General features: G+C 31.4%; 1 protein-coding gene across 2 annotated transcripts in view; it reads right to left on the minus strand.

The window, feature by feature from the left end:
* Positions 1–689: 689 nt before the first annotated feature.
* The window catches only part of Su(z)12 (Polycomb protein Su(z)12), a 130,025-nt gene continuing 104,252 nt past the window's right edge, over positions 690–26,462 (minus strand). For both annotated transcript variants that reach the window (XM_085824984.1, XM_085824983.1), the window contains exons 9-15: positions 23,155–23,299; positions 21,350–21,552; positions 14,018–14,172; positions 13,840–13,932; positions 8,524–8,629; positions 8,289–8,368; positions 690–5,703 (exon numbers count right to left, since the gene is read on the minus strand). In XM_085824984.1, coding sequence (XP_085681110.1) covers positions 5,481–5,703; positions 8,289–8,368; positions 8,524–8,629; positions 13,840–13,932; positions 14,018–14,172; positions 21,350–21,552; positions 23,155–23,299 — 1,005 coding nt within the window. In that variant the 3' untranslated portion in view covers positions 690–5,480. The remainder of the gene's footprint in view (positions 5,704–8,288; positions 8,369–8,523; positions 8,630–13,839; positions 13,933–14,017; positions 14,173–21,349; positions 21,553–23,154; positions 23,300–26,462) is intronic.

The raw sequence follows: 26,462 nt of genomic DNA on the forward strand, positions 1-26,462 counted from the left end.
ATGGAATTGTCTTAATTTAGAATATGAAAACATGAATATTTGTTTCTTTTTTTGTAATTGGAAGTATTTATCTCTGAGCAACAGTTTCAAAACAATGCCATGTAAGGACTTCAGTGCATGTGGCATACATATCTTTTACTGGCAGGGAATGTGATAAATAAGCTATGTCCTAGTTGGGATCCCAAATCTAACAAAGGTACACATACTTAAAAAATTAAGGTCACACTGATCACAAGTCTGGGATGGTCCACATGCCTCCATGCCACTGTCTATGTAAATTTCTTAACAAATCTCAGTTACAAATACAAAAGTAGGTGTTTTAAAAACATACCAATTACAAGGGGAAAATTATTACCTTTTCATTATATTTAAGAAAATTGCATAAAAAAGTTCACTGTTGGAAGGGGGTAACTCACATTTGATTAAATAATCTATGCTCTGTGTTCTTTAAGAGTTTAACAAACAGATAAAAGGGTGACTATGATTTTGCCCAAATGAAGATAACATCACAAATGAGATGCTGAATTTTTCAGCAGTTTTCTAATAGTTCAATTAAATTGTACTGCTAGAATAATAATGACTGTTTATAATATTTGAAAATGAACAGAAAAATGTAACGAAACTTATTTCTGAACGTTTGTACATATTATATATTTACTTATCAAAAGGAGGCTTTTAAAAGACAAATCTTCTAAACCACGGAAAACTTTATTAAAAGACAGCATAACACAGAAACAAAAGGCAATGGGATAAATTACAAATTATGTGAAACAAAATTACTAACTCATACATTGATACAAACTGAAATAGATGAAAATTCAAAGTATAATCCATACATTTGAATAAACCACTTTCGGAAAATCCAAAAACCACTTTAGGAAAAAATCTATTTTACAACAAACAGATTTATGCCTTTTCAGTTTTATGCTTAACTCTGTCCAATTGGATTTCTGAATATTCTCTCCAATTAGATTTTAACATGGTCCCCTTAATTCTTCCTCAATAAAGAAAGGAGGTTTCCATATTTCTTCTAGACTAATATAAAAAAGTGTTAAAGGTTGAATTTGAACACAAAATAGTTTTAAAAAAATCTACAATATTCTACATACAATTCATTCACATTTAAACATCAAACAGTTAGAAAACTTTTTTTCTTAAAAATGAACCAAGCACTCTATACATGTTGTACTGACTGTGAAGTGTTTTGCTCAGATACTAATTACTAGCATAACATGAAAAATTACAATTCACAAAGCAAAGATGTATCATATATCTTGTTTAAGAATTATTACAGCTATTTGTCAGTATATAGAATGGAATAAATAAAAATGCTTTACGCTGTATCGATATGTGAGATATTTCCTTAAAAATGATTGTTGTTCTGATGATGCAACATGTTTTTATTATAAAAAGTGATGGTTATATATACAAAAATATAATAAGACAAACTTTCCATAGACAGACAGTAAACCAAAACAGCTATCAACTTTGTAAAAAATTGGAGGGGAAAAAATACTTGTTCAGACATGAGCAAACAACACTTCACAAGACGATATTACGAAAAATCTGATGGCAGTAGTAGCTTTGTTGTAAAAAGACACCATTTTTTTTATTATTATTATTCACTGTAAAACTATCATTAAATATTTTATGTCCTTTATTAGAACATTAGTAAGGCAACAGAGGTGGGCAGGTTTATGAGTCAAAATAAAACAAAAGAAAAAAAATCGGCAGTACTTTAGAACTTCATGTTCTTGCATCAAACTATATACAAATACAAACCTTACTCCATATCATAAAGCTAAAAGAATGTGTGCAAAAATTTATTGGCATTCAATGGTTATAACAGCCTTGGTGAGAAACACACGGCTACCAATCTTCTCATGAATTTTTCGATGACAAATATTTAATCTGTTTACTATTTTCAGTTTTCCACTGATGAAAAAAAAGATGCTACAAATATTCTTTCCCAACAGAACAATATTTTACCGTTCAAAAGAATTTGTTGAAATGTACATAATACAATATGTTGGTAAAAAGACTATCTTGTGGTTGCCATTTGAAGTAGTTCTGTGTTACATGTGCATGTTGTAGTAATTCTGAGTACTTATGTATTCTTTTGTGTATAAGCCTCACATTTTTTTCCCAAACAAGCAGATGAAAATCAGGTGCAGCTTATACATACAAATGATTAAAAATAGTTACATATAAACAAGTAGCAATACAGTACTGAGTATTTAACAATTAAGTATAAAATCCCCTGTTGTTGAGTGAACATTATACAGGATTGTACAAGTTTAGCTGTGGTTGCAGACTGCTTGAAGAAAAACTGATTGAACTATAATGCAAATTTTAAACTGCAAGTTATCTGATTCTCTGAGGAAAATGGGAACCAAGCTGATATTGACTTAATGGTATATGAATGAAAAAAGAAGTTCAAGTTATGCTGTAACCGTTGAAATGATATACTCCCAGGCTTATGAATAAACTGATTTGATGAAGATCAGACATTTTAGAGCAAGTGCAGGATGTTGTGCACATTTTATCCTTAGGAATGGTTTGTCACTACATCATAGGACAACAGCTGTACAACGACAGTGAATAAGAAAAGCTAAATGCAAAAAGATGGTGAATAAGAGGTGCTAAGCATAAAAACATTTTCCTATTGATTGATAATAAAACTTTTGCCTCGGTGTGTGGTAAGTAGCATTTTCATTCTAGATGCACCTCCAAACCATGAAAAATATTGTATATTGTAAATACATCATCTGCAGCTTATCCTCGAGAATTTAACTTGGAGGTAAAACATAGGCTGCAGCTTAGATACACACACACATAGTTTATGCATACAGTAAGTTCCTACATGTTGCTTAATTTCATCCTAGGTGACATGACTGCCTTTATTCAGGCAGGACATTTCGTGTACGTTACTTTATTATTTAAAATAATTAATTTTCATATTCACTTTAACAACCTAAATATTATCTAAATGAATGAAAATTTATAAAATAGAGACTATAATAACTAATTATACAAATTTAGTCCCACTCCAAAATGCCGTTCAAATACAATTTCTCATAAGCTGGTGCAAAAAAGAAATGCTTCTTAGGGGGTAAATGACTGGCTTACAAAATTGTATTAAATTACGAAGTTATATCAACAACTATATGCTCAACATATAAAAATGTGCCAATTCCTGTTTTTCAACAATGCGGCTATAACCAACAAATACCATTTATTATTTACACAACATGAAAATATGTATTTAAAATATTAATCACAACATAAAAATTTCACCAAATAACTCAGATATAAATTTTTAAATTTACCCATCTGTCATAAGAGTAATAATGTCATGTAACAAATAAAAACATTTTTTAAAACATAGGGAAAAACCTCATTTTTAATAAGCCCTTCACATTATTAAAAATGATATATAAACAATATAAGCATCTCAAATGGAATCTTTGGCAGTGATATACAATTTTATCTTGCAAAACTTTAAGAAACACATTACTAAGAAAAGTTAAATCAAGATGGAACGATATTATTAATTGATTACTTTTTTAAAATCATCTTTTTTGCTTTTACAGTTTTGACGAATATATACATCTCATGCACAAACATTTAAAAATTTCAAACAGCGTTTCTCTCAGATATATTTTTTATGACACTATAAATTTACATTCAGAAGTGAAATGCACAGTGTAAATTGGCTACTGTCAATTTCTCTGTGTGTGTGTGTATGGGAGGGGATTTTGCAACAAAAATTACCAAGATTTTTTTTGGTGATGCAATAAAAAAAAATGCAGTGTACAGGTTAAAACTGTGCACCACTAACATGCACTTGCTTAAAATAAATATTTTATGATACAATAATTACATAAAATTGGCTAATAATTGTCAATTTTTGATGACAGATGCCAATTATGTTTTGCAAAAGTTTTGAGAAAATTATAAACAAGTTAACCGATTCGAACAACTCTATCTACGTATCTTAGAGTATTTTATGTTAATAGAATGGCAATGCCATTATAAAATCATACACACAAGGAAATAACACACTGATAATCATACTTACAAGTTTGATATACAAAATATATCGCAGATATTTTACAGAAAGAATAATTAAACAAAAATACACGCTAATATTTCAAATTTGCCAGATATTAATTTTTTTAAGCATATACAATAATGAAATGATACTTTCAGCTTAAAAAATCAACTGTCCAAATCAAACAGCAGAAGTTTTCTTAAATATCACTATAGCAAGAAAACTTTTCTTCAATTAATAAAACATTTTTTTTTTGGTAAATAAAACAAACACATTAAATACAAAATCAAAAACTAATGTCTTTATTAAAAAAATGCCTTCACTTGTTTCATACAAGGAACTATTTAGTTATCATACCAATTTCATTTCATAACAAATAAGCTATCCAGGCAACACTAATCAAGTGCCAAGAATTATAAATAAGAATGGCATTAATTTATTTACACGTAAAAGCCATGCCTATATAGGATTTTATGACTCACATACTCACAAACATTACAATAATTTTTCCATATTTTTTTCTACGTAGTTTCCAACCAAATAACGTATTTTCAAATTATTAAAAATACAATACAAGGTCTGAGATCTCACGATTCCAAATTTTAGATCAATTTAAATCTACTAAAATGGCATGTGCATATGGTAACATTAAGGCTTCACTTATTGTTTTGATCAGATAGAGGAATGCTAACCTCACAACAGAGTTGACATTGCCAAGTGGCAGCATTTGTGGGGATAATTTTACAATTTAGAGGAGTACAGAGCAATCAATAAGTCAGTGATCACAAAATTTTTAGAATTTACAGACGTACTGGGCAGCAGAATTTAGATTACACCGGATGACAAAATAATCCTAGCCGATATCAACCAAATATATTTTTAATGGCTATGGTGCGTCTCCCTAGCCAGCAGGTATTTGAAAGTGATTTGCAGGAATCTCAGATGGGAGGGGGGGGAAATTGCATTTATGGCATACGTTTCCCCCCTTTTTAGTATCATATTCCCTATTCCTAGATTCATAATTTTATTTGGCTGCTGGTAGAATCCAGATTTTTGACTTTGTACTGTAATAATAATATTCAATTTTTCAAAATGTAATCATAGCTTCATTCTTGCCACAAAACAAATTCAGAAACTAATATTGTACGATGTGGAGGAAAAAAGAAAGGTGTAGGGGAGAGTTAAATTTTACTATTATGATGATCCTTTTCTTTCATACGAATATTTTGTGAATTCTTGCTCATACAGACTGTGACACAAACGCTACAGTTCCAGCTTCAAGATTACAGTTGAGAGGAGCAGTCAGCTTCTTGATGTAACAATTCTTCAACTTAGCTGGCAGTTATAAAGTTCATAAGCCACACTTACAGATTAATTCCATTACACATTGAAAGAACTGTGGTAGAACAGTTAATAACTCAGTGTACTATGATGACCAAGATAGGCCATTTTTATTTTCAATTTCATCTCTAATCTGGTTAAGTTGATGCATTGTGTGATAAACAACAGATGCACTGATTAAACCATAGTCAAAAAGGTTGCACAAGTGAAGTAGGAAATTTCTATATAACCTCTTGCTCAGAATATTTTTACCATGCTCTTCAATAAACATCGAACATGCTAATGGTATCTGGCAATCTCCAACGAACCTAAAAATAGGGAGAAAAAAAGGACCAGATTTAAGTGCAAGTATTTTAAGATAATAAAAACACTGTAGAATGAAAGAAAAAATTAAAAAAAATTATTCCATTAATAATAAATGCTGAATAAAATAGAGATTTCATAATAATGATTCATAACTCAGAAGCCAGCAACTTTACGAAGATGCAATGACTGCTGTTTAAAATATCAGAAACCTTTATAAAGATGTTCCAATATAAAGCAGGGTAATTGTCATCCCATTTCATTAATCCTGAAAATTACTATGGTGTAAAAATCCAGCACGATTTCAAATAATTCAGAATATTAATGTGATACATACAGTTATACACAAATATTATTTTATTATAATTAGATTTTTACTACATTATATCCCAGTTGCCAATTTCTTTGGTTTCTCAACATCTTTGCAAATAATTGTAAAGTTTAGCTTCCCTTTTTTTGGGGGTGGGGGGGGAGGAGGAGGCTTGATTTGACTTGGTTTGATGACTTTTGATGCAGATAGAGGCCTTTCACTTAAACCTTTAGGTACAGTCAAAAGTCGTTAATTTGGACACCCATAATCCGGACCTCAAAGCTACAAACTTTCTGCACATGCGTCTCTGTAGTCTCTGACGTAGGTGTTTACGTGTGTGCGTAAGACCTTTGCGGCTGCGAATATGCGTGTGCGCATAAAACGTTTACGCATGCGCGTTTAATGTATAACGGACGGTATAAGCTAAGCTAAAATTATCTAATTCAGTTAATGTTGCAGATTGCGTTGTTCCTTAATCTTCGAATTGGATCCGGCTTATTATTTTTCGCAGACTGTTAGAGCAATTTTATAAAAGTAAGCTTGAACTTTCAATTATATCAAATAGAATTTCTGATATATATTTGCTAATATGTAAAGGATCTAAAGCAAAAGAATGTTTCGAAATCTGAAATCTGTTTATCAATTTCACGCTGCTCGGCGGGGGGAACGCCGCGACGCGCAATGAATTGGAAGTTGATCTGTCAGCACTATCCTTATCTTCAAGGCAGATGTTTTTATTTTATTTGGCTTATAATTCCTTACTAAATGTAGTATTTCATCTCGATGTACTCCGTCTTTGATATGATTTAAAACAAGTTCCTCGTAATTATAATTCGCTTCCGATAGTGAAGAAAGTAACAGAGGTTATTGAAAACGAAAAAATTTCGATTGACAAATTAGTTGGTATTCTCGACATAGCAATTATAGGACTTGAACAGCGGAACTTTGTAAGTGAACAAGAAATTATGTCTGTTTATAGAATTAAAGAGAAAGTATTATCACATAAAACGAAGCAACTTAAACAACTTACATTGAAGAAATGTTTAATAAAGTAATTAAATAAATATTAAGCTTTTTCTTTTTGTAAATTTTGATACCCTTTAGATCATAATTGTTCTTTATTTCATAAATTACGGTTTCATATTTTTAATTTCGTAATTTCTGCATGCCATCTTACCAGATTTAAATTGATGATCTATAATCCGGAATCGTCGAAGTCCCGACGAGTCCAGATTAACGACTTTTGACTGTATTAGGTTCTAGCACATCTGGTGTTCTCAGCATAGATTAACTGCTATTTATAAGCACATGCTATACACTGTAACAATGGATGTGCCCTCATACAGCCTGATTTCAGCAGTTTGTGTATAAAACCAGGTAGAAAAGAGCCGAAGATATTGCACTGGATTTCATAATGTGCTAGATTAAGTAGTTAAAAGGTATAAAGAAACACAGTGTCACTTTAGTGAACTAAGAAGATGGTTCTCAAGCCAAATTACAGCTATCAAAACATTCTTTCTTCATAAAATTTGTTACCCAAATAAAATGATATTGGCACTGCATGTCACTCAGGATGAATTGCCAAAAATAACAGCGATATCAGAAACCAGTTGCTTGATGGTTGTATTTTTTAATAATATCCTTAGCCACTAATAAGTATTTTATTGGCTTTAATGGTTCTTTTTTTTAGTCTATTCCTTTTTTAATCTTGCCAAACTTAGTTTCCTTTTCATCTGCAGCATTTTTTAATACACAGCTAATTTACTAAAAGCTACAATAGTTATGATTTTCGGCATCCTACTTTTTTTTTTTTTTTTTTTTTTTTACAGCTGGGATTTAATAGCTGTTGTTACATGGAGGTAACCCACAAATATTTTGGTCATTTAAATATGAACTGAGACTAAGACAACAGAATAACATTGCATTTTAATAGTTTTAAAAATGATATACAATTTAAGTTAACAATAGTTTTCAATTACCCTAAGGCTAGCTTCAACCTTTCCTTTTTCAAGAACTGCATAAAATATTTTTTTCTTTCTTCAGAAAAGTAAACATTGAAAAGCACCGAAAATATATCAATTTTGTGTCTGCTCGATATGGGGGGGGGAACTACTTCTTGGTTTTGTGCTACACATAGCATTCAGCTCAAATTTTGATTTTAACTGCATAGAAGCTCAGGGTTTTCAGAAACACGATTTGAAGGACACTAGCCTAAGGCAATTACATATAACTACAACTTTCTCAATACACAGAAAAATATATACATTTATATATACTCACCCATATTTCATAATGTGAAGATTCCACATCTTCATTAATTCTTTTTCACCTTCATTAACATCCGTAAATTCATCAATCATCTAAATAATTTAAAAAAAAAAAAAATTCAGTAAAGAGATTCCATTGAAATTTGATGCAAACAGTTTCAATGAGTGCACACAGTCTCATTTTTAAAACAGAAGGAAAAAAAAGTATTAAATGCAGTCAAAGTACAATGAATGGGAAGAAAACTTACATGCTGTGTTTTGATTCGTAGCCATTCGGGATCATTCTCGGATTCACTGTCTATATCTATTTCCTGTGGTCTCACAGAGAGGCAGGTTACGGTGTGATAGTACAGGCTATGCATAAAAGAAAAAGAGGAGTAATTAAACTGATATAAAAAGCTTAACTCTATTATAACTATTACTGAACAAAGCTGTTAAAATTTAAACAAATAAGAAATAAAATAATTGAACGTGACATAATAATTATTATTTTCTAAAATTTAAAAAATTCAAAATTTGCAGTAACTAGTTTACTGCAATAATAGCTTGATATGTCTTGAACAATTAGGCTTGAGGATTTGGATTTATCAAATTATGGCAAAGAAGGCCATGCATTTAAGCTCTTTCAGGATGGGGATGTCACACATGTATGGGTTGTCAACGTATCTCATAGCCAGGTATGTCATATATGAATTGTTGTTTAAACTGACTCAGGATGGGTCTACTACATACGAATTTTTTAGAGAGAATGTTTAATTAGTATTTTTTGTTGATACTAGATATGACCTATGTCTGTTATGGAGCAATTTATCAAGAATGGAGAACGTTGATCTTCACTCTGTTGCAGCATTTTTTATTTTGAGTATTTTATTTTGGAAAGAAAGCAGAAATCATGGGGATAAGCAATTTAAAAAAACAGCGCTGGCTATTAACAGCATCAGCTGATATAAACCCAAGAGGCTGTTTCCAAAGCTTCTTCTATTTTATTCACTCCTCTTGATAGTTAGTGCTGAAGGGAATATTGTGCGTATCATTCATCAAAACATATTTTATATTTCAAATGGCAAAGAAAATATAATGACATAAAAATTAATTCTAACAAATGTTGCAGTGTTGCTCTCATAATGTGTCAAAAAACTGGAACCAATGGACCCCATATTTAATTTATGCAAATTTTTCCCCAAAATTAAGCTTAGCAGCTCAAATTGCTCGGCCCGGCCCTACAAGACAGCACATCCTGCTAGCCCGGTCTCCAGAGAGAGCAGTCTAGCGACTGAGGTGCCTATCACAAAAGACTTAAAGGAAGAGAAGCTACAAAAGTATTCATGCAGCCAGCTTGTTTTTCACAAGGGATGTAAAACTATGCAGGCGTTAACATACCAGTTCCACAAATTATCGATTATATTTAATCTCTAAATGAAATTAGCTTAAAATTACCAGATTTTTTTACATCTGAAGCAAAGAAAATTAAACAAACAATGGTATTAGAAATCATGTGGAAGCTTCTTTCAAAGTATAATAATACATTAGTTACAACTTCTGTTTTGGCACAATGCTGCCATAGCCTTGAGTCTGGTTTTGATTTCTGGAGAAGGTATGGATGTTTGTGAATAACATGGAGTCTTTGTGACTTAAGGGCACTTGACACTCTGAGAACAGACCAAGAGGTAACTCATATTTTCAATAATATCTTTAAATACCACTTGTTTTGATAAATTGTACCTACTTTGTTTAGGTGTTTGTATCAGTAGTCAGTATATTAATACTCTCAGTGGCACAGCATTTTAAACTTGCTCATGAAGACCTATATTTAAATGGCTTTTATTAACTAAATTTGTATAAATACTTAGTCTCTTTTCTTTTTCATAAACTTTCATTCATTAAGATGATACTTAGATTATTAAAGAAATTGAAAAAGCAAAAATATATATGTAAAATATTAAAAAAAATATGATGGCTTTGCTCTTTGCGAACCAGCAACCTTTAATTAATTTTCTGCAATTCAGGATCGTCCCCTAACCCAGTACCTTCTAGAACATTTGCACCTATTACATAACCTCCTCATATAAATGCTGCGTCATAAGTTCTCCTACACAGATGCCTTCTCCCTGCTAATGCTTCCGCTATGCTCTTCTTTGTTAGAACGTATTAAAGTTTAAAGTCATTAGTATCTAATAATTCAATTACTGAATAAGTTATTTGATTAACTCCATCTGGAAAAAGTCATCTGCTCTAAATTAAAATAAAGATATGCTTGCTGTTAAAAGTGAAAAGTCCTGAGTCGTCATCTTTCTCCGTCCTTCAATCATTCCAGCTTTGTCAACCATCTACCAGAACGTGTAATGGAATAGTCTCACCATTCGTCCACGAGGTGTTGGAATAACTGAAAACATTACATATATACCAAGTAACAAAAAACTCTAAACCAGATAAATACGGTCATGCCACTGAGTGGGTTAAACTTGATAATCTTAATGCTTATTTATCAGTTTTGATTGCATATTAATAATTAAAATATTTGCTATCTTTATCTCCAAGTTCCTCATGCTTTTAGAAACACACGGAAATGAACGAAACTGAAATAGTGTCGAAAGTTTTTGACAATAATTTATCAGATGATCTTACTGAGAATAAAATGTGAATGATGAATATGAATGGACATTTTGACGGCTAAGAGGATGATTCTACGGTGACTTTATTAGACTTGTTCTGAGTCATACAAAGAATTAAATTGAGAAGTAAAACTTTTTATTTAAAACTTTTTATATAAAGTATTTTAAGAAATCACCAGGAGAATTTAACACTTATATACTCTTACTACAGTCTTTTTTTATTCTGTTCAAACTTTTGAATGAAATTTATGAATGTCATATAAATTTTTATTACTGTGACATAAATAAGGAAAAATTTTCTCACCGAGTAAAAAAAAATATTTTAAAGTTCCCCCCTCTTTAATGCTGGACAAAATTAAAAGGAAATGGAAGGATAGGCTTTTTGAATTCTGCAGTTTTATTCTAAAATGCAATTTTCTGAACTAAAAATTTTCTATATTACTATGAACACTCTTCAAAATTGCTGTTAAGTGCTGCTAATTGTGAGCAAAGTTTTCAAATAAAAATCGTTTGAAATATTAACAAACTACAAATGTTTATTTTGCATTTAAGAAATCTTCTACACTGACAACATAATACCAACTGTAGCAATAAAGACCTCTACACTGTCATTGATAGTTCTGGGGGGAAAAACAAAAAACAAGTATGTTATAATATAAAATGCTGAAATTAGGTTTTCTTAAAAAAAAAAAAAAAAAAAAAAAAAAAAAAAAAAAAAAAAAATAATAATAATAATAATAAAAAAACATAGTTTTAATTTGCTTCTGTATATGTCACTTTGACAATTTTTTTGGTTATTTGTTTATATATCATTAGGTGAAGCATATTCAGAAACATCTCCAGGTGACAAACTCATGGACTGCCTGGGCAGCAAAAGCTCCAGCTATGGTAGTTATGCTGCTGGTGCTAGGTAGTAGTGTCTTCAAGTGATTTTGATGAAGGTGACTCTGTTCTATAGTAAATGATTTGTATAGTCATAATGATGACAATTGTCGTTCTAAAATGGTGCTTAAAAATATTTCAATGTCATTTGGGGTCACGCAATTTCCATCTCATTGCGAATCTGGTCGTCTTTGTGAATTTCTGCACACTGTTCAGTCTTACCAAAATTATATTCATAAAAAGTAGTAATTTTACGCATGCACTGCAAATTATTGTGTCGTAATGTGAAATAATATTTCGCATTCAAACACTGAAAGATTAAAAAAAGGGGGCTGCAGGAAATGTATACAGACACTGGGGTAAGTTGGGAAAAATGTGTGGTCTTAAAGGTGTTAAAATACTACCGTGTCAAAAGTCCTCTCGAGAGGTCAGCAGAGGGAAAGAGGGGTAGATCTATCTCTACATGGGATTCTCCTTCAAAACTGGAACACAGCTGGGAAAATTTACACGACTGAGCTACTAAGGCCTCAGCTAACACCAGACGCAACCTTTGCTTTTTGGCCATAAGAAAATTCACGGATTTTAATCTGATGTTACTATCAAACAATTTAGTTAAGTTACAATACATATACTACTAATTACTGATCTAACAGCAATGTCTTTATGCTTCTCATTACCAACAATACAATTTAGCAAAATATCTGCCATGTGACCAGCATTTTCACTGTTATTTATAAATATCAGATTGTAATTTATTTCTTAAAATGCTTTCACATAAATATAAAGGAATGAAATTTCTTTTATAAATTTTATATTATTACATGGCAAGAAAAACCTGCATATAAATAGAAAAATCTGAAAATGAAAGTAAGAAATCAATTATTATTATATAAAATAAATAAAACTAAAAACATTTCCTCCTATAACAGCAATGATAATTCTTTAACAGAATATTCATTATAAATAATGAATAATAATAACATACTTATTAATAAATATTATTTTCTTTTCAAAAATAATGCCATTAGGAGGCAGTTTACATATGTCAGTTTAAAGACAATAGGAAGCAATTACAATAAAGCAGTTAGAAATCTTAGTTTTTTTTTAAGTGATATAAATAACAAAAGTCGAAGAACTCCCACTACAAACTATTAATTCTCCACACCAGATATAAGTTTTTAATAAATTTTTTTGAGAAAATCAACACGTATTTAAATTATACAAAGTACAACTTGGGCCATATTTTTAAATCTACCAATACTAGAATTTCAGAGATGCACCATACAAACAAGTCCTAAAACACGACAAATTCAGATAGACAAAAGCCCTTGAACCTGCTGCGTAACATCCTGCGTTTTTATTACAAATCAGGTTTCTGCATTTACAATAATTCATATATAAATATCTGTGTTATGCTAAATATAACATTGGAGTTTTTATATTTCTGGCTAATTTCATATAAAAATAATTTTGTTTTTTTGAAAATCCATAAAAATGATAATAAATATTTCATGGAAATTGATGATAGAAAAATTAATTCTACTTGCTTAAATATCAATATTGTTACGGATTTTGTATTTATTTAGCTATGTTTAGTAGAATTAATTGTTTTATATCCTCGTGCAATGCAGCACGAGACTTATTTGAAGAGAAAAGCTATGCCGGAAAAGTTAAAATGCAGGAGCCCGCACATTTAATACATAGATATCTCATAATTGTACTCTTTGCTTTCCAGAAAACTTGAGAAATTACGAGAAGCTTCTCGTGTTTGATTTAAAAGCTTATAAAAGCTGGAGGAAAACATTTCAATTCAGTGGTTTACTTAATCCTTGTGGTTTATTGCAGCGAATTCACGGTGAGATCGCATTAGCTTTCTCTGTTTTGAATTGAGTTCTGTGAAACATTTTAGTAGTTTAAAATATAATTACTGCGAGATATTGCAATATTGTACGAATATCTCTGAGGAAATTTCAGTATTTTGTATTATTTCTTGGAATAAGAATTAATTTTGTTAATTTTTTATCGATTTGTACATTCAATCCATTACGATTATTAAATTAGCATATTTACCGATTGTGACCAGAAATATATGAACGAGGACCATCGGCATCGGTGTCGTCTGGTTCCAAAAATTCGGATAAACTAGGTGCTGGCCTTTTAGGTCTACAATTTGTAAAGACAACTGTTAATAAATTTTCATGTGGCAAGTTTTCAAATATGCATAGAAAAATACACATAATATATTTACCGACAGACAATGACATGTGTAACTGGATTTCGCCTCGCAGGTCCAGTTCTACTAAATGCAAAACCTGTAGAGTGCAAGTCATTTGGATTTCCTACATAAGAGCCGTCATAGGATTCATTAATAGATACATCGATGCGAGCACCTTTGGGATGTGGCTAGAATAACAGTAAAAAATTATCATATATATAACAGAATTTCAGATACTTAGATAAAAGTGTATGGTTATAAACCAGTATCTGTGATTTAGAGGGAGAAGACAGCATAAATTTCATTATTTGTGTAAAGCAAAGTGATAACAATCAGTTACATACCATATTTTCTCACAAAGTCCCCTACTACATAACCTTTAACTTGAGGTTTTAGAAATTAAAATATATATTTATATTAGCCTTCGTCAGTGTTTTCAGAGAACGAACTCAACTAAATTTAAAAATGGATTCATCTATAGTGATTGTTTTCTTCTTACTAATAAAGACAAACTCTCACAAAATATCAGTGAAGTTCAAATCGAACCTTTCCCTTCTAACAGTTGAACTTATCTCCCCTAATACGAGAACTAACATTCAGTTTATGAATTTGTTGATTTGGCTTCTTCAATTGTTTATGGATGGTTTGAAGCTTAAAGAGTAACAAAGACTACAATACAAATGAGCAAGATTCATGTTACAAGGAAGTATAAATGAAGATGTTAGATATTGCATTATTATTACGTATTCTTATTATAATGTACATTTCTTTTAAAGAAATAATATTGTGATAATTACCTGTAGTTAATGAATGAACTATTTTTTATTATGTTCTTCGGAAACAATATTATTCGCTTAATTTTTCCTTCTCAATACCTGGACAATAAAGATTAGGGGAAAAAAAGATGGGGAGAAAATACAATAGTTGAAATACACTAATTCAAATATACCCAATACTGCCTTCTTAATACCCTCCCAATCTTTTGGGTCTATGTAACTAATACAAATTAAGGAAACACTTATTGTGGAACAATAAAGAACATTCTACATCACAGAAAACCTTTCAAACTCTGAACTCATACTTCAACTTCATGATTATAAGTATACTGGAAGGTCACAATGGCTATCTGTGCGAATTACAGCAGCTCTTCCAAGCTCTGCTTAATATAGGTACCTCAGAATTTGAGATGCACAAATTATTTGCTCAGAAAATAGATAATCAATTTTCATCATCCCTCGAAATAGTATGGTCTCAAACTCAAACTGCATGTGAGCTATTACAGTTTATGTAGCTGGCGACGAGAATGCACAGCTTTTTTACTTTTAGCTTGTTATATTTTTCTTACCACATTGCAGATTTTTGAGATAGATGTAGTGGCAACAAGAAAAACATGATGAACGTTCTAATGTAAGCATACAATTGTTGTACATAGCTGTAAATAAAGCTTCTGTGTGATAAAAATGAAAAGGAATTCCAAGCATTCCTGTGGATATTCATCAAGAAAGGTAAGCAAAATTTCACTTATCAAATGTTGTTAAAAGAAAAAAATAAGAAAATACAAATAAGAAAAAAGATCATAAATTGCAACATTGTGCTGAAATTCCGAGATAACAGTGATCTTTAGATATATTATGATTTAAGTATTTATTATTGTTCAATTAGTGATTAATATTGATTATTAAGATGGATAAGTTAAAAGTACTAAAAAAGAAGCATGGAATGCTAAGAGCATCAGTAACAAGACTGATAGCTAAAATGGAAAAGAAAATAGAATCGGATAATATTAAATTTGATTTATTACAAGATGATTTATCCATCTTAAATGAAAATGAAAACGATATACTAATATTCAATACTGAAATCGAATCTATCATAACAGATGAAAAATAGTATGAAACTGGAATACAGGATAGCTTGGAATATAAAAATAAAATTGTTCAAATCAAAGATCAATAGAATATTTAGAAATAGAAAATGTGTTAAATTAAATGAGATGCCATCTAATTCTTCTACTATAGATATGGTAGAGAACACAAATACAAATGGCGCTAAACTTCCGAAACTAACCATAAATAAATTTAAAGGCAAAATATCTAAATTTTAAAGTTTTTGGGCTCAATACGAATCTGCTATGCATAATAACTCTGCTTTAAAGGATGTAGACAAATTTAATTACCTCACATCTTTACTAACAGACACAGCTTTAATGTCAATAAAGGGATTACCGTTAGTTGCCGAAAATTATGCTAAGGCAATAAATATTCTGAAAGAAAGGTTTGGTAGAAAAAACATTTTAATAAACGCACATATGGATCGTCTGGAAAAAAAAAAAAAAAAAAAAAAAAAAAAAAAAAAAAAAAAAGGGGAGATGATATTAAAACATTACATAATTTATGATAGCTTCGAAATTGAAATTAGAAGCCTTGATTCCCTTAATGTTACTTCGAATTCTTACACCTATTTGTTATGCCCACAGTTAATGAGAATACTTTCTAGCGAATTAGTTTTAAGAGTTTAATCGATCATTAACCCCTGACACAGAAACCACAGTGATTAACATTTTGGAATTTTTGAAAAAGGAAGTTGAAAGCAGAGAGCAGTTGGGCATACACCGTGCCCTCATCATGCAGGATAGTGTAACTAACTAAATGAATGCATTGAAACATGGAAAATTAGGATTTAAAAAGTATAAATTTTAGCCTTTTTGAGTTAGTTACATAACCAATTTTAAATGAAGGTAAAATAAAAATAATAGGCAATATGTTCTTATCAGTAGAGGTGAAAACGCCAATCCTCGGAGTATGAAAGCTGTAGTAGATGTAAGCAAAAACTTTCACTCTTGTGCCGCATTAAAATCCGATAGTTCAGAAATACCTTGTCTTTCATATGCCGCCAAAACAAGTATGACAAAAGGGAGGTTTACTTCATGTTATGAACATTTTTCCAAACATTGCCAAACTATTCCGAGTTTAACATCAGAACCGAACAACATAAACATCAATCGCGAGACCTTATTAAAAGTGAGAAATATCATACTGCCTTCAAAAACAAACGTTTTGTTCCAGCAGTTGCGTCGTTGAATACGAATACATCAACAGCCGATTGTATATTTTGTGGAAAGCTAGAAAATGAATCTTTGAAACATTCTACTTAAATTGAGGGGGGAAAAAAAAAAATTAAAAATGGCTAACAGATGATATTTATGTTTTCGTAAGTCTCATACGCCTGGTCCTTGCTGATTGGATATACGCTGTAATTTATGTTCATTAAGGCATAATACCATTTTACATGATAATAAATTTGAAAATAAAGGTAAGCTTAAAACAGACACAGTGGTGGTGTCAATTTTGGAAAGAGATAACAAAAATAGGGCTTATTTACAAACTGCAAATTCAATACCTTTAGGTCAGAATAGAAGAAAAAATGTAAGACTCATTTTCGATTCTGCCTCTCATAAATCTTTCATCCTGACAGAAGTATCAAAACAATTAAAATTAAGTGTTGTGGGGGAAGAACTTCAGATTTACACCTTCGGCTCTACTGATGCCTACAGTTAAAAGGCTAAAAAAGGTTAAGGTTATTCTTAAAGATATATAAGGACGTGGGAAAATAATAATTGAAGCTCTTGAAACTCCAGAAATTAATCAAGCTGTTATTGGTATTCCAAGAAAGGAAATACTTAATTATTGTAAGGAAAATTCGATACGACTTGCTGATGCTACAGATATAGGTGTCCATAACTCTCACATATCAGTATTAATTGGTAATGATTATTACTGGAAAATAGTCACAGAGAAGGTTAACAGATTATCAAAGGGTCTTGTTGCCTCTGAAACCTTAATTTGGTTGTGGCAACGATTAGATAATTCTTTAAATGATATAAATTTTGTGCATTCTGAGTTATAATATGAATGAAATATAATACTGTTAAGTGAACCTAGCGTGAGAGTGTCGCTATGATAAACAAATAGAGTGAATTTTAAAGAATGCATTTTTACTCCATTGTGGTTTATGCGCTGTCGGCAAAGCAGATTATAATTCAGTAAGTTTAAACAAAATGCAAGAAAAAATGCATATAATTTAATATTCCGTACAAGGAAGTCATGTGGTGTACACATCAGATTTTTTGTTTCAGCAAAGAATCACATGCCGAAACTCAATACTCCATTCTGTTAAAGTATGTAGTAACGATACATCATAGCAACTTGCATATCCAATCATCTTCAAATGGTGAAGTATAGTATTGTTTGGAATATTCAGTCTGCATGATAGTTCCTGAACTGCATAACATTAATTTTTAGAGGCTCTTTTAATAGACTCTTGTTTACAGGAGATTGTTGTCCAGATTAGGCATCATCTTCAAGGCTGAAATTTCTGCGCTTAAATGTGTCACCAGAAACAGCACGTTGTCCATATACAATATAAATTCTTGATCAGCAGTTTTTTTCTCTTTTTAAAATAAAAGAATTATGCAAATGAGAAGAGACCATAGTTAAACATCTGGCTCAATCAAGGTAACATCATCAGCAGTAACAAAATAATTAGAAGGAAATCAGCTTTGATTAGAAAAACCACAGAACTTAACAGATGATCCAATAAAATACTAAAATGTATTAACAAAACTCAAAATAATTTATCTTGATTTATTAACAAGGTATTTATAGCAGTAATTTGAGAAACTGATTATTCTGAAAAAAATCTGTGATTCCAATAAGCCTTCAATTCCAAGACACAGTCTGCTTTCAACAACGCTTATATTAAGAAAATGATGTATCTAAGAAGTATGGTATAGCACATAGATTTAACCCTTTGAAGGGCACCAGTATTGTTTGTCAATTTTTTAACCTCCGAAAAAATGCGAATTTTTCAACACCAAAAGCTACAATCGTAAGTTTCAAGTGTTTCCTTTTGATTCTAAATTCACCATCCTATGAATGCTCAATACTTTGCAGTTATCAAATTAATATACCTCGTTATAAGGTATCATGTTTGAAGATTGATAATCTACAAATATATGATGTATACATGCTGAATCTTATATACAGTACAAAGTCAGTAATCTGGACTTGTCGGGACTTCCACGATTCCGGATTATAAATCATCAATTTAAATCTGGTAAGATGGCATGCAGAAATTATACAATTAAAAATATGAAACTGTTATTTATGAAATAAAGAGCAATTATGATCTAAAACGTATCAAAATTTACAAAAAAAAAAAAAAAAAAAAAAAAAAAAACTTAATATTTATTTGTTTACTTTAGTAAACATTTCTATTAATGTAAGTTGCTTCGTTTTTTGTGCTAACACTTTCTCTTTAATTCTATAAACAGACATAATTTCTTGTTCAGTTACAAAGTTCCACTGTTCAAGTCCTGTAATTGCTGTGTTGAGAATACCGACTAACTTGTCAATCGAAATTTTTTCGTTTTCAATAATGTTCTCTGTTACTTTCTTCACTATCGGAAGCGCACATGGGTAAACGCTTTACATGCATCAAATGCGCATGTGTAAGTTTGTGGCTTTGAGATCCGGATTATAGATTATTCCGGATAATGGACGTCCGGATTAGAGACTTTGTACTGTTACATCATTTCAGTCAGAAGTGATAATTAAAAGAAAATTATTTATACGATTTTAAAACCGGCCCACACTGAGAGCACCACGCCAATAGGTGACAGCACTAATCTTCTTTTCCATTCCGTGACATGACAGAATTTCTTTATATTATGACAGTTTATGATGTAATAATTTTTTATGATTAATTTATAAGTTATTTGAGATTCAATATTATGTTCATGAAGGGATGAGAAGTTTACTGACCCTGCGCTAGGACTGAATTCTTTTTTTATTCCACTCGAGTTTCATTTGTCTCTGTTTAGCTAAAATTTCAGGACTTCACCTTTTCCTAAGAGGAAGACTCATCGATTTCAAAATTGCCACGTGGGGTCAAAATTTCGCACAATTGTAGGGGTTAAATGTGGCATGTTAGCCTCCAAAAGACACCAGCTGCTTCATGCTTTCCAAAATCCTAGAATTCAAGGAAAATGAAAAGAGGTGATTGACAACTGATTTGTCATTCCGAAGTCACGGCTTCTTCCCTCTGTGTGGTGTGATAAGGTCACACAAAGAGAAAGCTCACTTAAAAATACAGGAAATGGAAGTGCATTTAAGGTCCATCTCTTAGTGTAATCACAAAAACTAGATCACACAAAGAGAAGGCTCACTTAAAATACAGCAAATGGAAGTGCGCTTAAGGTCCATCTCTTAGTGTAATAACAAAAACTGCTGATTTGAAAGCACGCTTTTATTCTTATCGGCTTTGTTAATTTCAGATGAAAGACTAGGGCACGGCAAGAGAAATTTGCCCTCCGAGTTTAGATAAAAATAGGTTGTTTTTGAAATAAATTTCACAGTTGGTGAAAAGAGTGAAAATATTTCCAAGGCCCCATTCGGATGCAAACAAGAATTTATCCAAAAGTTGAAAAGGAACCCCTAGGAAGCCAAAGGGGTTGAAAATTGATATAAGAGCTTCGAGGAGTATCAAATAATAAAATTGTTTAACGGCGTTTCTTCTTGAACAAAAAGATATACTACAAGCTATATTTGCAAAAAACAAAAAAGGGTCCTCGATAATCTAAAGTGTGTGTGCGTGGGGGGGGATTCTTAGTATTATAGCATGAACTATGTTTTTTTTTTTTTTTTTTTACATATTATCTAAAGCATAAAATATAACTTCAAAAATGCAACATACTTTCTCACCTGAGTGTTTCATTTTACCTTTTTTTTTTTTTTTTTTTAATTTTTTGTCTGAGTTATATTTTTTTGTAATATTATATTAGTTCTGTTACAGCATGATACGATTTACACATGCAATGTTATATTTGCTAAATTTTTTTTATAAAATAATAATATAGAATTTAAATCAAGTTCAAAAGCTTTTTACCCATATTTTACATAAATATGTTCAGCTGGGTTGCAACATCAAAGTGCATCAAAACATAAATTTTATATTTAAAATTTTAAAAGTTTTTGTCTTCAGATTTACATAACTATATCCAAACACCCATCTCTACAGATGCACATCAAAAGTATGCAAAATTTATTTAAAAAACAAGAATTAACAATTGGCAGCTACCTGCAGAAAAAATGTCTTAGAGGGGTGCCAGTATAAAATATATAAATTTAGGATTTCGCACTAGATTTTTTTTAAGTCTGAATTTTGTGTCCTTAGGATCTATAATTTATAGTTCATGCAAAATTTTACTACATTTTAAATTACTTTATATATTGCTCCTCAAATGGTTAAGAGAAATTAAAGGGTTACTAATAAAACACTTTCAAATCAAATTATTTTGATGCTTACAACATAATTGAAGATGAAACGACTATGACATAGCTTAAGATGCTTCAACAGACAGTACAGCTCAATGCAGTTCACTCGGCACCAAGGACACTGGAAATCATCTCGTGCTTCTGTTTGCTGCCGAGTGTTATTGTTGTACAGGAACTGATAAAAAATACGCATTTTCTTTTGTCTCTCTTGAAGTTGAAAGTCTTGTTTAACACCTGAAAAGAGATATTTTTAGCAAACACAGTAAAATACATTCAATATGTTTTATACACAGGCTTACCATAATTTTTTTTACCTCAAACTAGGACGAATTTGAGAAAAATACCCAACAGAAAACAAAGGCTACTAGGAAAAACATCTATGATTAAAATAACTAAAGAAATTAATAAAAAACGATTTAAACACATTTTTTAATAATTCAACTAGTACATTATTAAGAAAATATGAAAATATTAATATTTATCACAGGTGTGAACTTTCTTTAAAAATTCTTTGTAATTTTCAATGGCATTGAAAAATTCACTGCAGTTTAGTTTTCACTGTTAATTTTACAGCACAGTAAAGCTTTTACAGTTGACTGAACCATTTTACCTCTTTCTTGACCATAAGATATTCACTATTGAGAATACTCCCAAATGGTGCATGCCGGAAAACATTTTATAACTGGAACAAGACTGGATACCCCCCCCCCCGAAAAAATGACTTCATTTTACTTCAGAACTTGCATTTTTCCAAATTTCATACTTAGATAACGGGGGGTCTTTGCAATCTCTACATCATCAAGAAGTCGATCCATGTTTATTGCATTATTTGCAACAATTTCTTTACTTTTTTTTTAATGCCAATTGTCTACACAATATTAAAAGTACTTAGATATTGACACAAAATATTTAGATTGACAACAGTGATTGTAACAAAGGATATATTTCAGTTGCAGTATCATCATTTCACACAAGACTCAACCATTATGTTTATCTCTTGCATATTCAGTAATCTTAAAATTTTTTCAAATAACCAGGACACAATGACAAACTGGGATGCAGAGATCACATCATCACACTTGCTTAACTATCTTATAATAAAACATATTATTGCCAAATGATGAAGTATCCACTATTAAACTCCCAGAAAATGAATAAAAGAATTTTATTCAAATAACTACAATGATATTTTCAAGTACTGATGATTTTACATATTCTTGAGGTTCCCAATGCTGTTTTGGGTTACGTTTCATGCCAACATTTATGTTCACAGACTGATGATGCCCAATTATATGATAAGTACTGGAACTTTTAATATACCTAAAATTAAAAACACAACTTTTCTGCTGTATGGGAATGGCACATTCTACAAAAACTCATCATTGTCTTGCAGGTATTAGTGAAAAAACATATTCAGAAGCAAAAGATTTTGCAAGCGATTAAGAAGTAATAGCTCTGCATAATATGATACCAAGCAGACTGAAAATTTTAAAGCAAACTGCTCTAAATGGGTGGGTTAAAAATTTGTTAGTATGTTATATAATCCTTTATTTCTTTTTACATTTCTCTCTCTCATCTTCCTTTCTTTTATTTATTTATTTTTTAAAAAAATCTTTTCCTGCATTATCTCTGTTTTAATTCTGCATAAAATAAAATTGGTAGAATAACGTACACTCAAAACTTATATCCCTAGTAACGGTGATAAACTTAAAAAAAAAAAAAAAAAAAAAAAAAAGTGAAGCCATTTTTTAAGAATCGTATCACTTCTAGAAAGTAAAAAATGATACACACATAGAATTTAGTTTCATAGACATAGCTTTCCAATCATCAACTAACTTGTTAAACCATTTGATGACAGTAAATCACTTGGTTTCACAGCTGGCTGTGGCCTATCCACCATCCCATTGACCAAGTTGTCCTTCCATTGCAAATGGAATGTCACTAAGGGTCCTTTCCCAAACACATCAATAAGATTAATTGTCTGAAAAAAAGGATAATATTAAAAACACAAAGAATATAATTATGATCTGAATTGCACAACAAAATGGACTAAGAAAATACAGTACAAAGTCCGAGACCTGGACATCCAATATAAGAAATGACCTAAAATCAGGACATCAAAGACACCACCAACTTTTTATTTATTTATTTTGGCATGCTTTACACGTGTGCATTTAATACCCCCCCCCCCCGCATAATAAAATATGTTGAGACTCAATTCTCAATTTTACCTCGACACTAAATAACATATCTCATTATTAAAGAAACAATTATTTTAGCATAAATTCGTATGATGAATAATTTGGCTCCATAACTGCATATCTGCTTGGCATACATCTCAAACCGAAACATTCTATGTTTGATTTTACACCTACTAATATTTTATACCTCTTATGCCAACCTCGCAAATCATTATTTATTATATTTTGCTTTTATCACTGCATGTTTATTAACACATACCAACTTGAGTAATGACTCATGTAGCGATGCCTAAACAATTTTTTTTTATACTAATAATTCAATAACAAAGAGTATGGTAACTGTTTATGCTTACAGTATGGTTGGCGATGATTAAATAATTAAGTTGAATGCGCTAAGAAAAGCTGATGAGGAAAAATTTCTTTCCATACGCTAAAAATAGATTTTGTTAATGATACTCATAGGCCAAAAGATTACATCTAGTGCTATTTGAATTAAGAGTAACTAATTTGTTATTCACATAAACCCAGAATCAGCACCAGGCAGCAGAATTTAGGGAAAACAAGGGAGGCACTTGGTAGCAGAATTTAGGACCTTCAGAGACTGCATCAGGTGGTAAGATATCTAGCAATGGTCCTCAATAAGCCTTTAAGTATTCTTCTTCTTTAGATGCCCAGGATAAGCCCTTGCCTTCCTCAGAATCGAATTCCAAGCTCTTCTATCCCTGGACATGGACATCCAATTAGTTATTTTAAAAATTCTTAAGTCTGTTTCCAAACAGTCGAGCCACTTAAGTTTAGGTCTCCTTCTTTTTCGGCCAACCAGTGGCCGAGCGGTAAAGTCGCTGAACACTGGTAGTTCGTTCCGAGGTTCGAATCCCGCGAACGGGCTGGCTGCATGGGCGTTTTCGTGGTTTTCCCCATGTGTAATGTGTATACCAGCCAGTTTCCCTTAGAAAGTCCTCCATGAAGGCATCCCTCCTCTTAGGCAGATAGCCCTCGAGGCTTTGCCATAATCACACACACACCTTCTTTTTCGGGTACCGAATGGTCTGGCCGAGAAGATCTTTTTAGTTACTCAATTTTCATCCATTCTGCACAGGTGTCCTGCCCATTAAATTCTCTGAATCCTTATATATTTTACTATATCTATTTCTTTAAAGGATTTATAGAATTCAGAGTTAGTTCTTCTTCTCCAGATATTGTTACATTTTATGCCACCAAAAATACTTCTTTCAAAGACAGAAATAATACTTTTAGCTTTTTCTGTCATTGCCCAAGTCTCAGCAGAATGTGCAAGAATGGGTCTAATTAAGCATTTGTAAATTAAAATCTTCATTTTTCTGCTAATGAAGTTAGATTTCAAGTATTTTTGAGACAGGTTAGCATCTGTGACTCTACTACAGATCTTGGGCATTAAATCATTGAGAATATTAACTTCTGATTCTAAATATTTAAATTTGCTAACAGTTTCAAACTTGTAATTCCCAATTTCAAAATAGGAATTGCTGTTATTACCACATGTCATGTATTTAGTTTTATTTTGGTTGATTGCTAGATGCATTTTGCTGGCTCCAGCCTCTAGAGGTGTTAAAGCCTCTCTAAGTGACTCGGGAGTGCGTGCGACTGTGAATATCGTCAGCAAACGCAAAAATCTGAACAGATTTGTTAAAGATAGTTCCACGAGTTTTAATGTTGGAGTCTTTTATGATTTTTTTTTTTTTGGTGGGGGCAAGGTTAAAAAGCAAGCAGGCCAGTGCATCAACCTGTCTGAGCCCATTTGAAACAACAATAGGATCAGAAAGATTATTCTGGATTTTAACCATAAGTTTTGTCTCAGTAAGCGTAATGGTGACCAAATTTATAAGTTTTTCAGGTATTGCAAATTCTCTCATAGCTTCAATTAAATATTTTCTGTTTATTGAATCATAGGCAGTCTTAAAATCAACAAAAAGGTGGTGCGTTGCAATGCCATATTCATTAGTTTTTTCCAAACTTTGCCTAATGTTAAAGATTTGCTCTGCTGTCCTTTGCAGAAACCACATTCATAATCTCCTACATTATTTTCTGTATAAGTTAGTAGTCTACTAAAAAGTATATTGGAAAATAGTTCGTAGGAAGACTGATTCCCCTGTAGTTGGTACATTCCAAAATGTCTCCTTTTTTATATATAGGACAGATGATGCTTAGTTTCCAAGCTTCGGGTAAAACTTCTTGGCTGCAAACTGATTCAATGAGGTATTGTATTTCCTTTATGTTTTGACCTGCAGCAGTTTTAATGAGTTCTGAATTAAGTCATTTGGGCCTTGTTATTTTTGAGCTTTTAATTCCTTCTCTAACTTCTGCCAAAGATGGTGGAGGGATACTATGGGTGTTACAGAGGTTGTTGGGTAGATTGAAGACCCATCCCGTGTATGGCCATTCAACAAATTACTAAAGTGCTAATTCCACCTGTGGAGTACCTCTTTTCTGTCATTTAGGATGATGCTGTTTTTGTCTCTATAGGCAGTAGTTCTAGGCTTAAAATCTTTGTGGCCAAGATTAATTTCACGATAGAAAGCACAGCCTTCATTGGACCACCTCAGATGTTCAACATCCTTAAATAGGTCGTAATGAAAAAGTATTTTCTTAAGCCGGTGGATCTTCTCCTGTTTTCTAGATCTCTTATATTCCTCAACAGAGAGTCTTGAATGTTGCTTTTGGACCATATTTTTATAAGCAGCTCTTTTTGCCTAAGCCTTTAAGTATATGTGAGAATTTATTTATTCAGGACTCAGATAAGCCTTAAGCATGTGCAAGAAACTGACATAAGTATAATAAATAACTAAACTAATACAATTCAGGCTTAATTGTCTCAGTGCGGGATAGAAACAAGATAAAATCTAGCAACTTGTCTTTAGTCACCAATCTCATGATACATAGCCAAATACGTATAGTGAATGATAG

Source organism: Stegodyphus dumicola, chromosome 10, assembly GCF_044657685.1.
Source record: "Stegodyphus dumicola isolate Sdum_Otavi_A_Nest chromosome 10, ASM4465768v1".
Taxonomy (NCBI): domain Eukaryota; kingdom Metazoa; phylum Arthropoda; class Arachnida; order Araneae; family Eresidae; genus Stegodyphus; species Stegodyphus dumicola.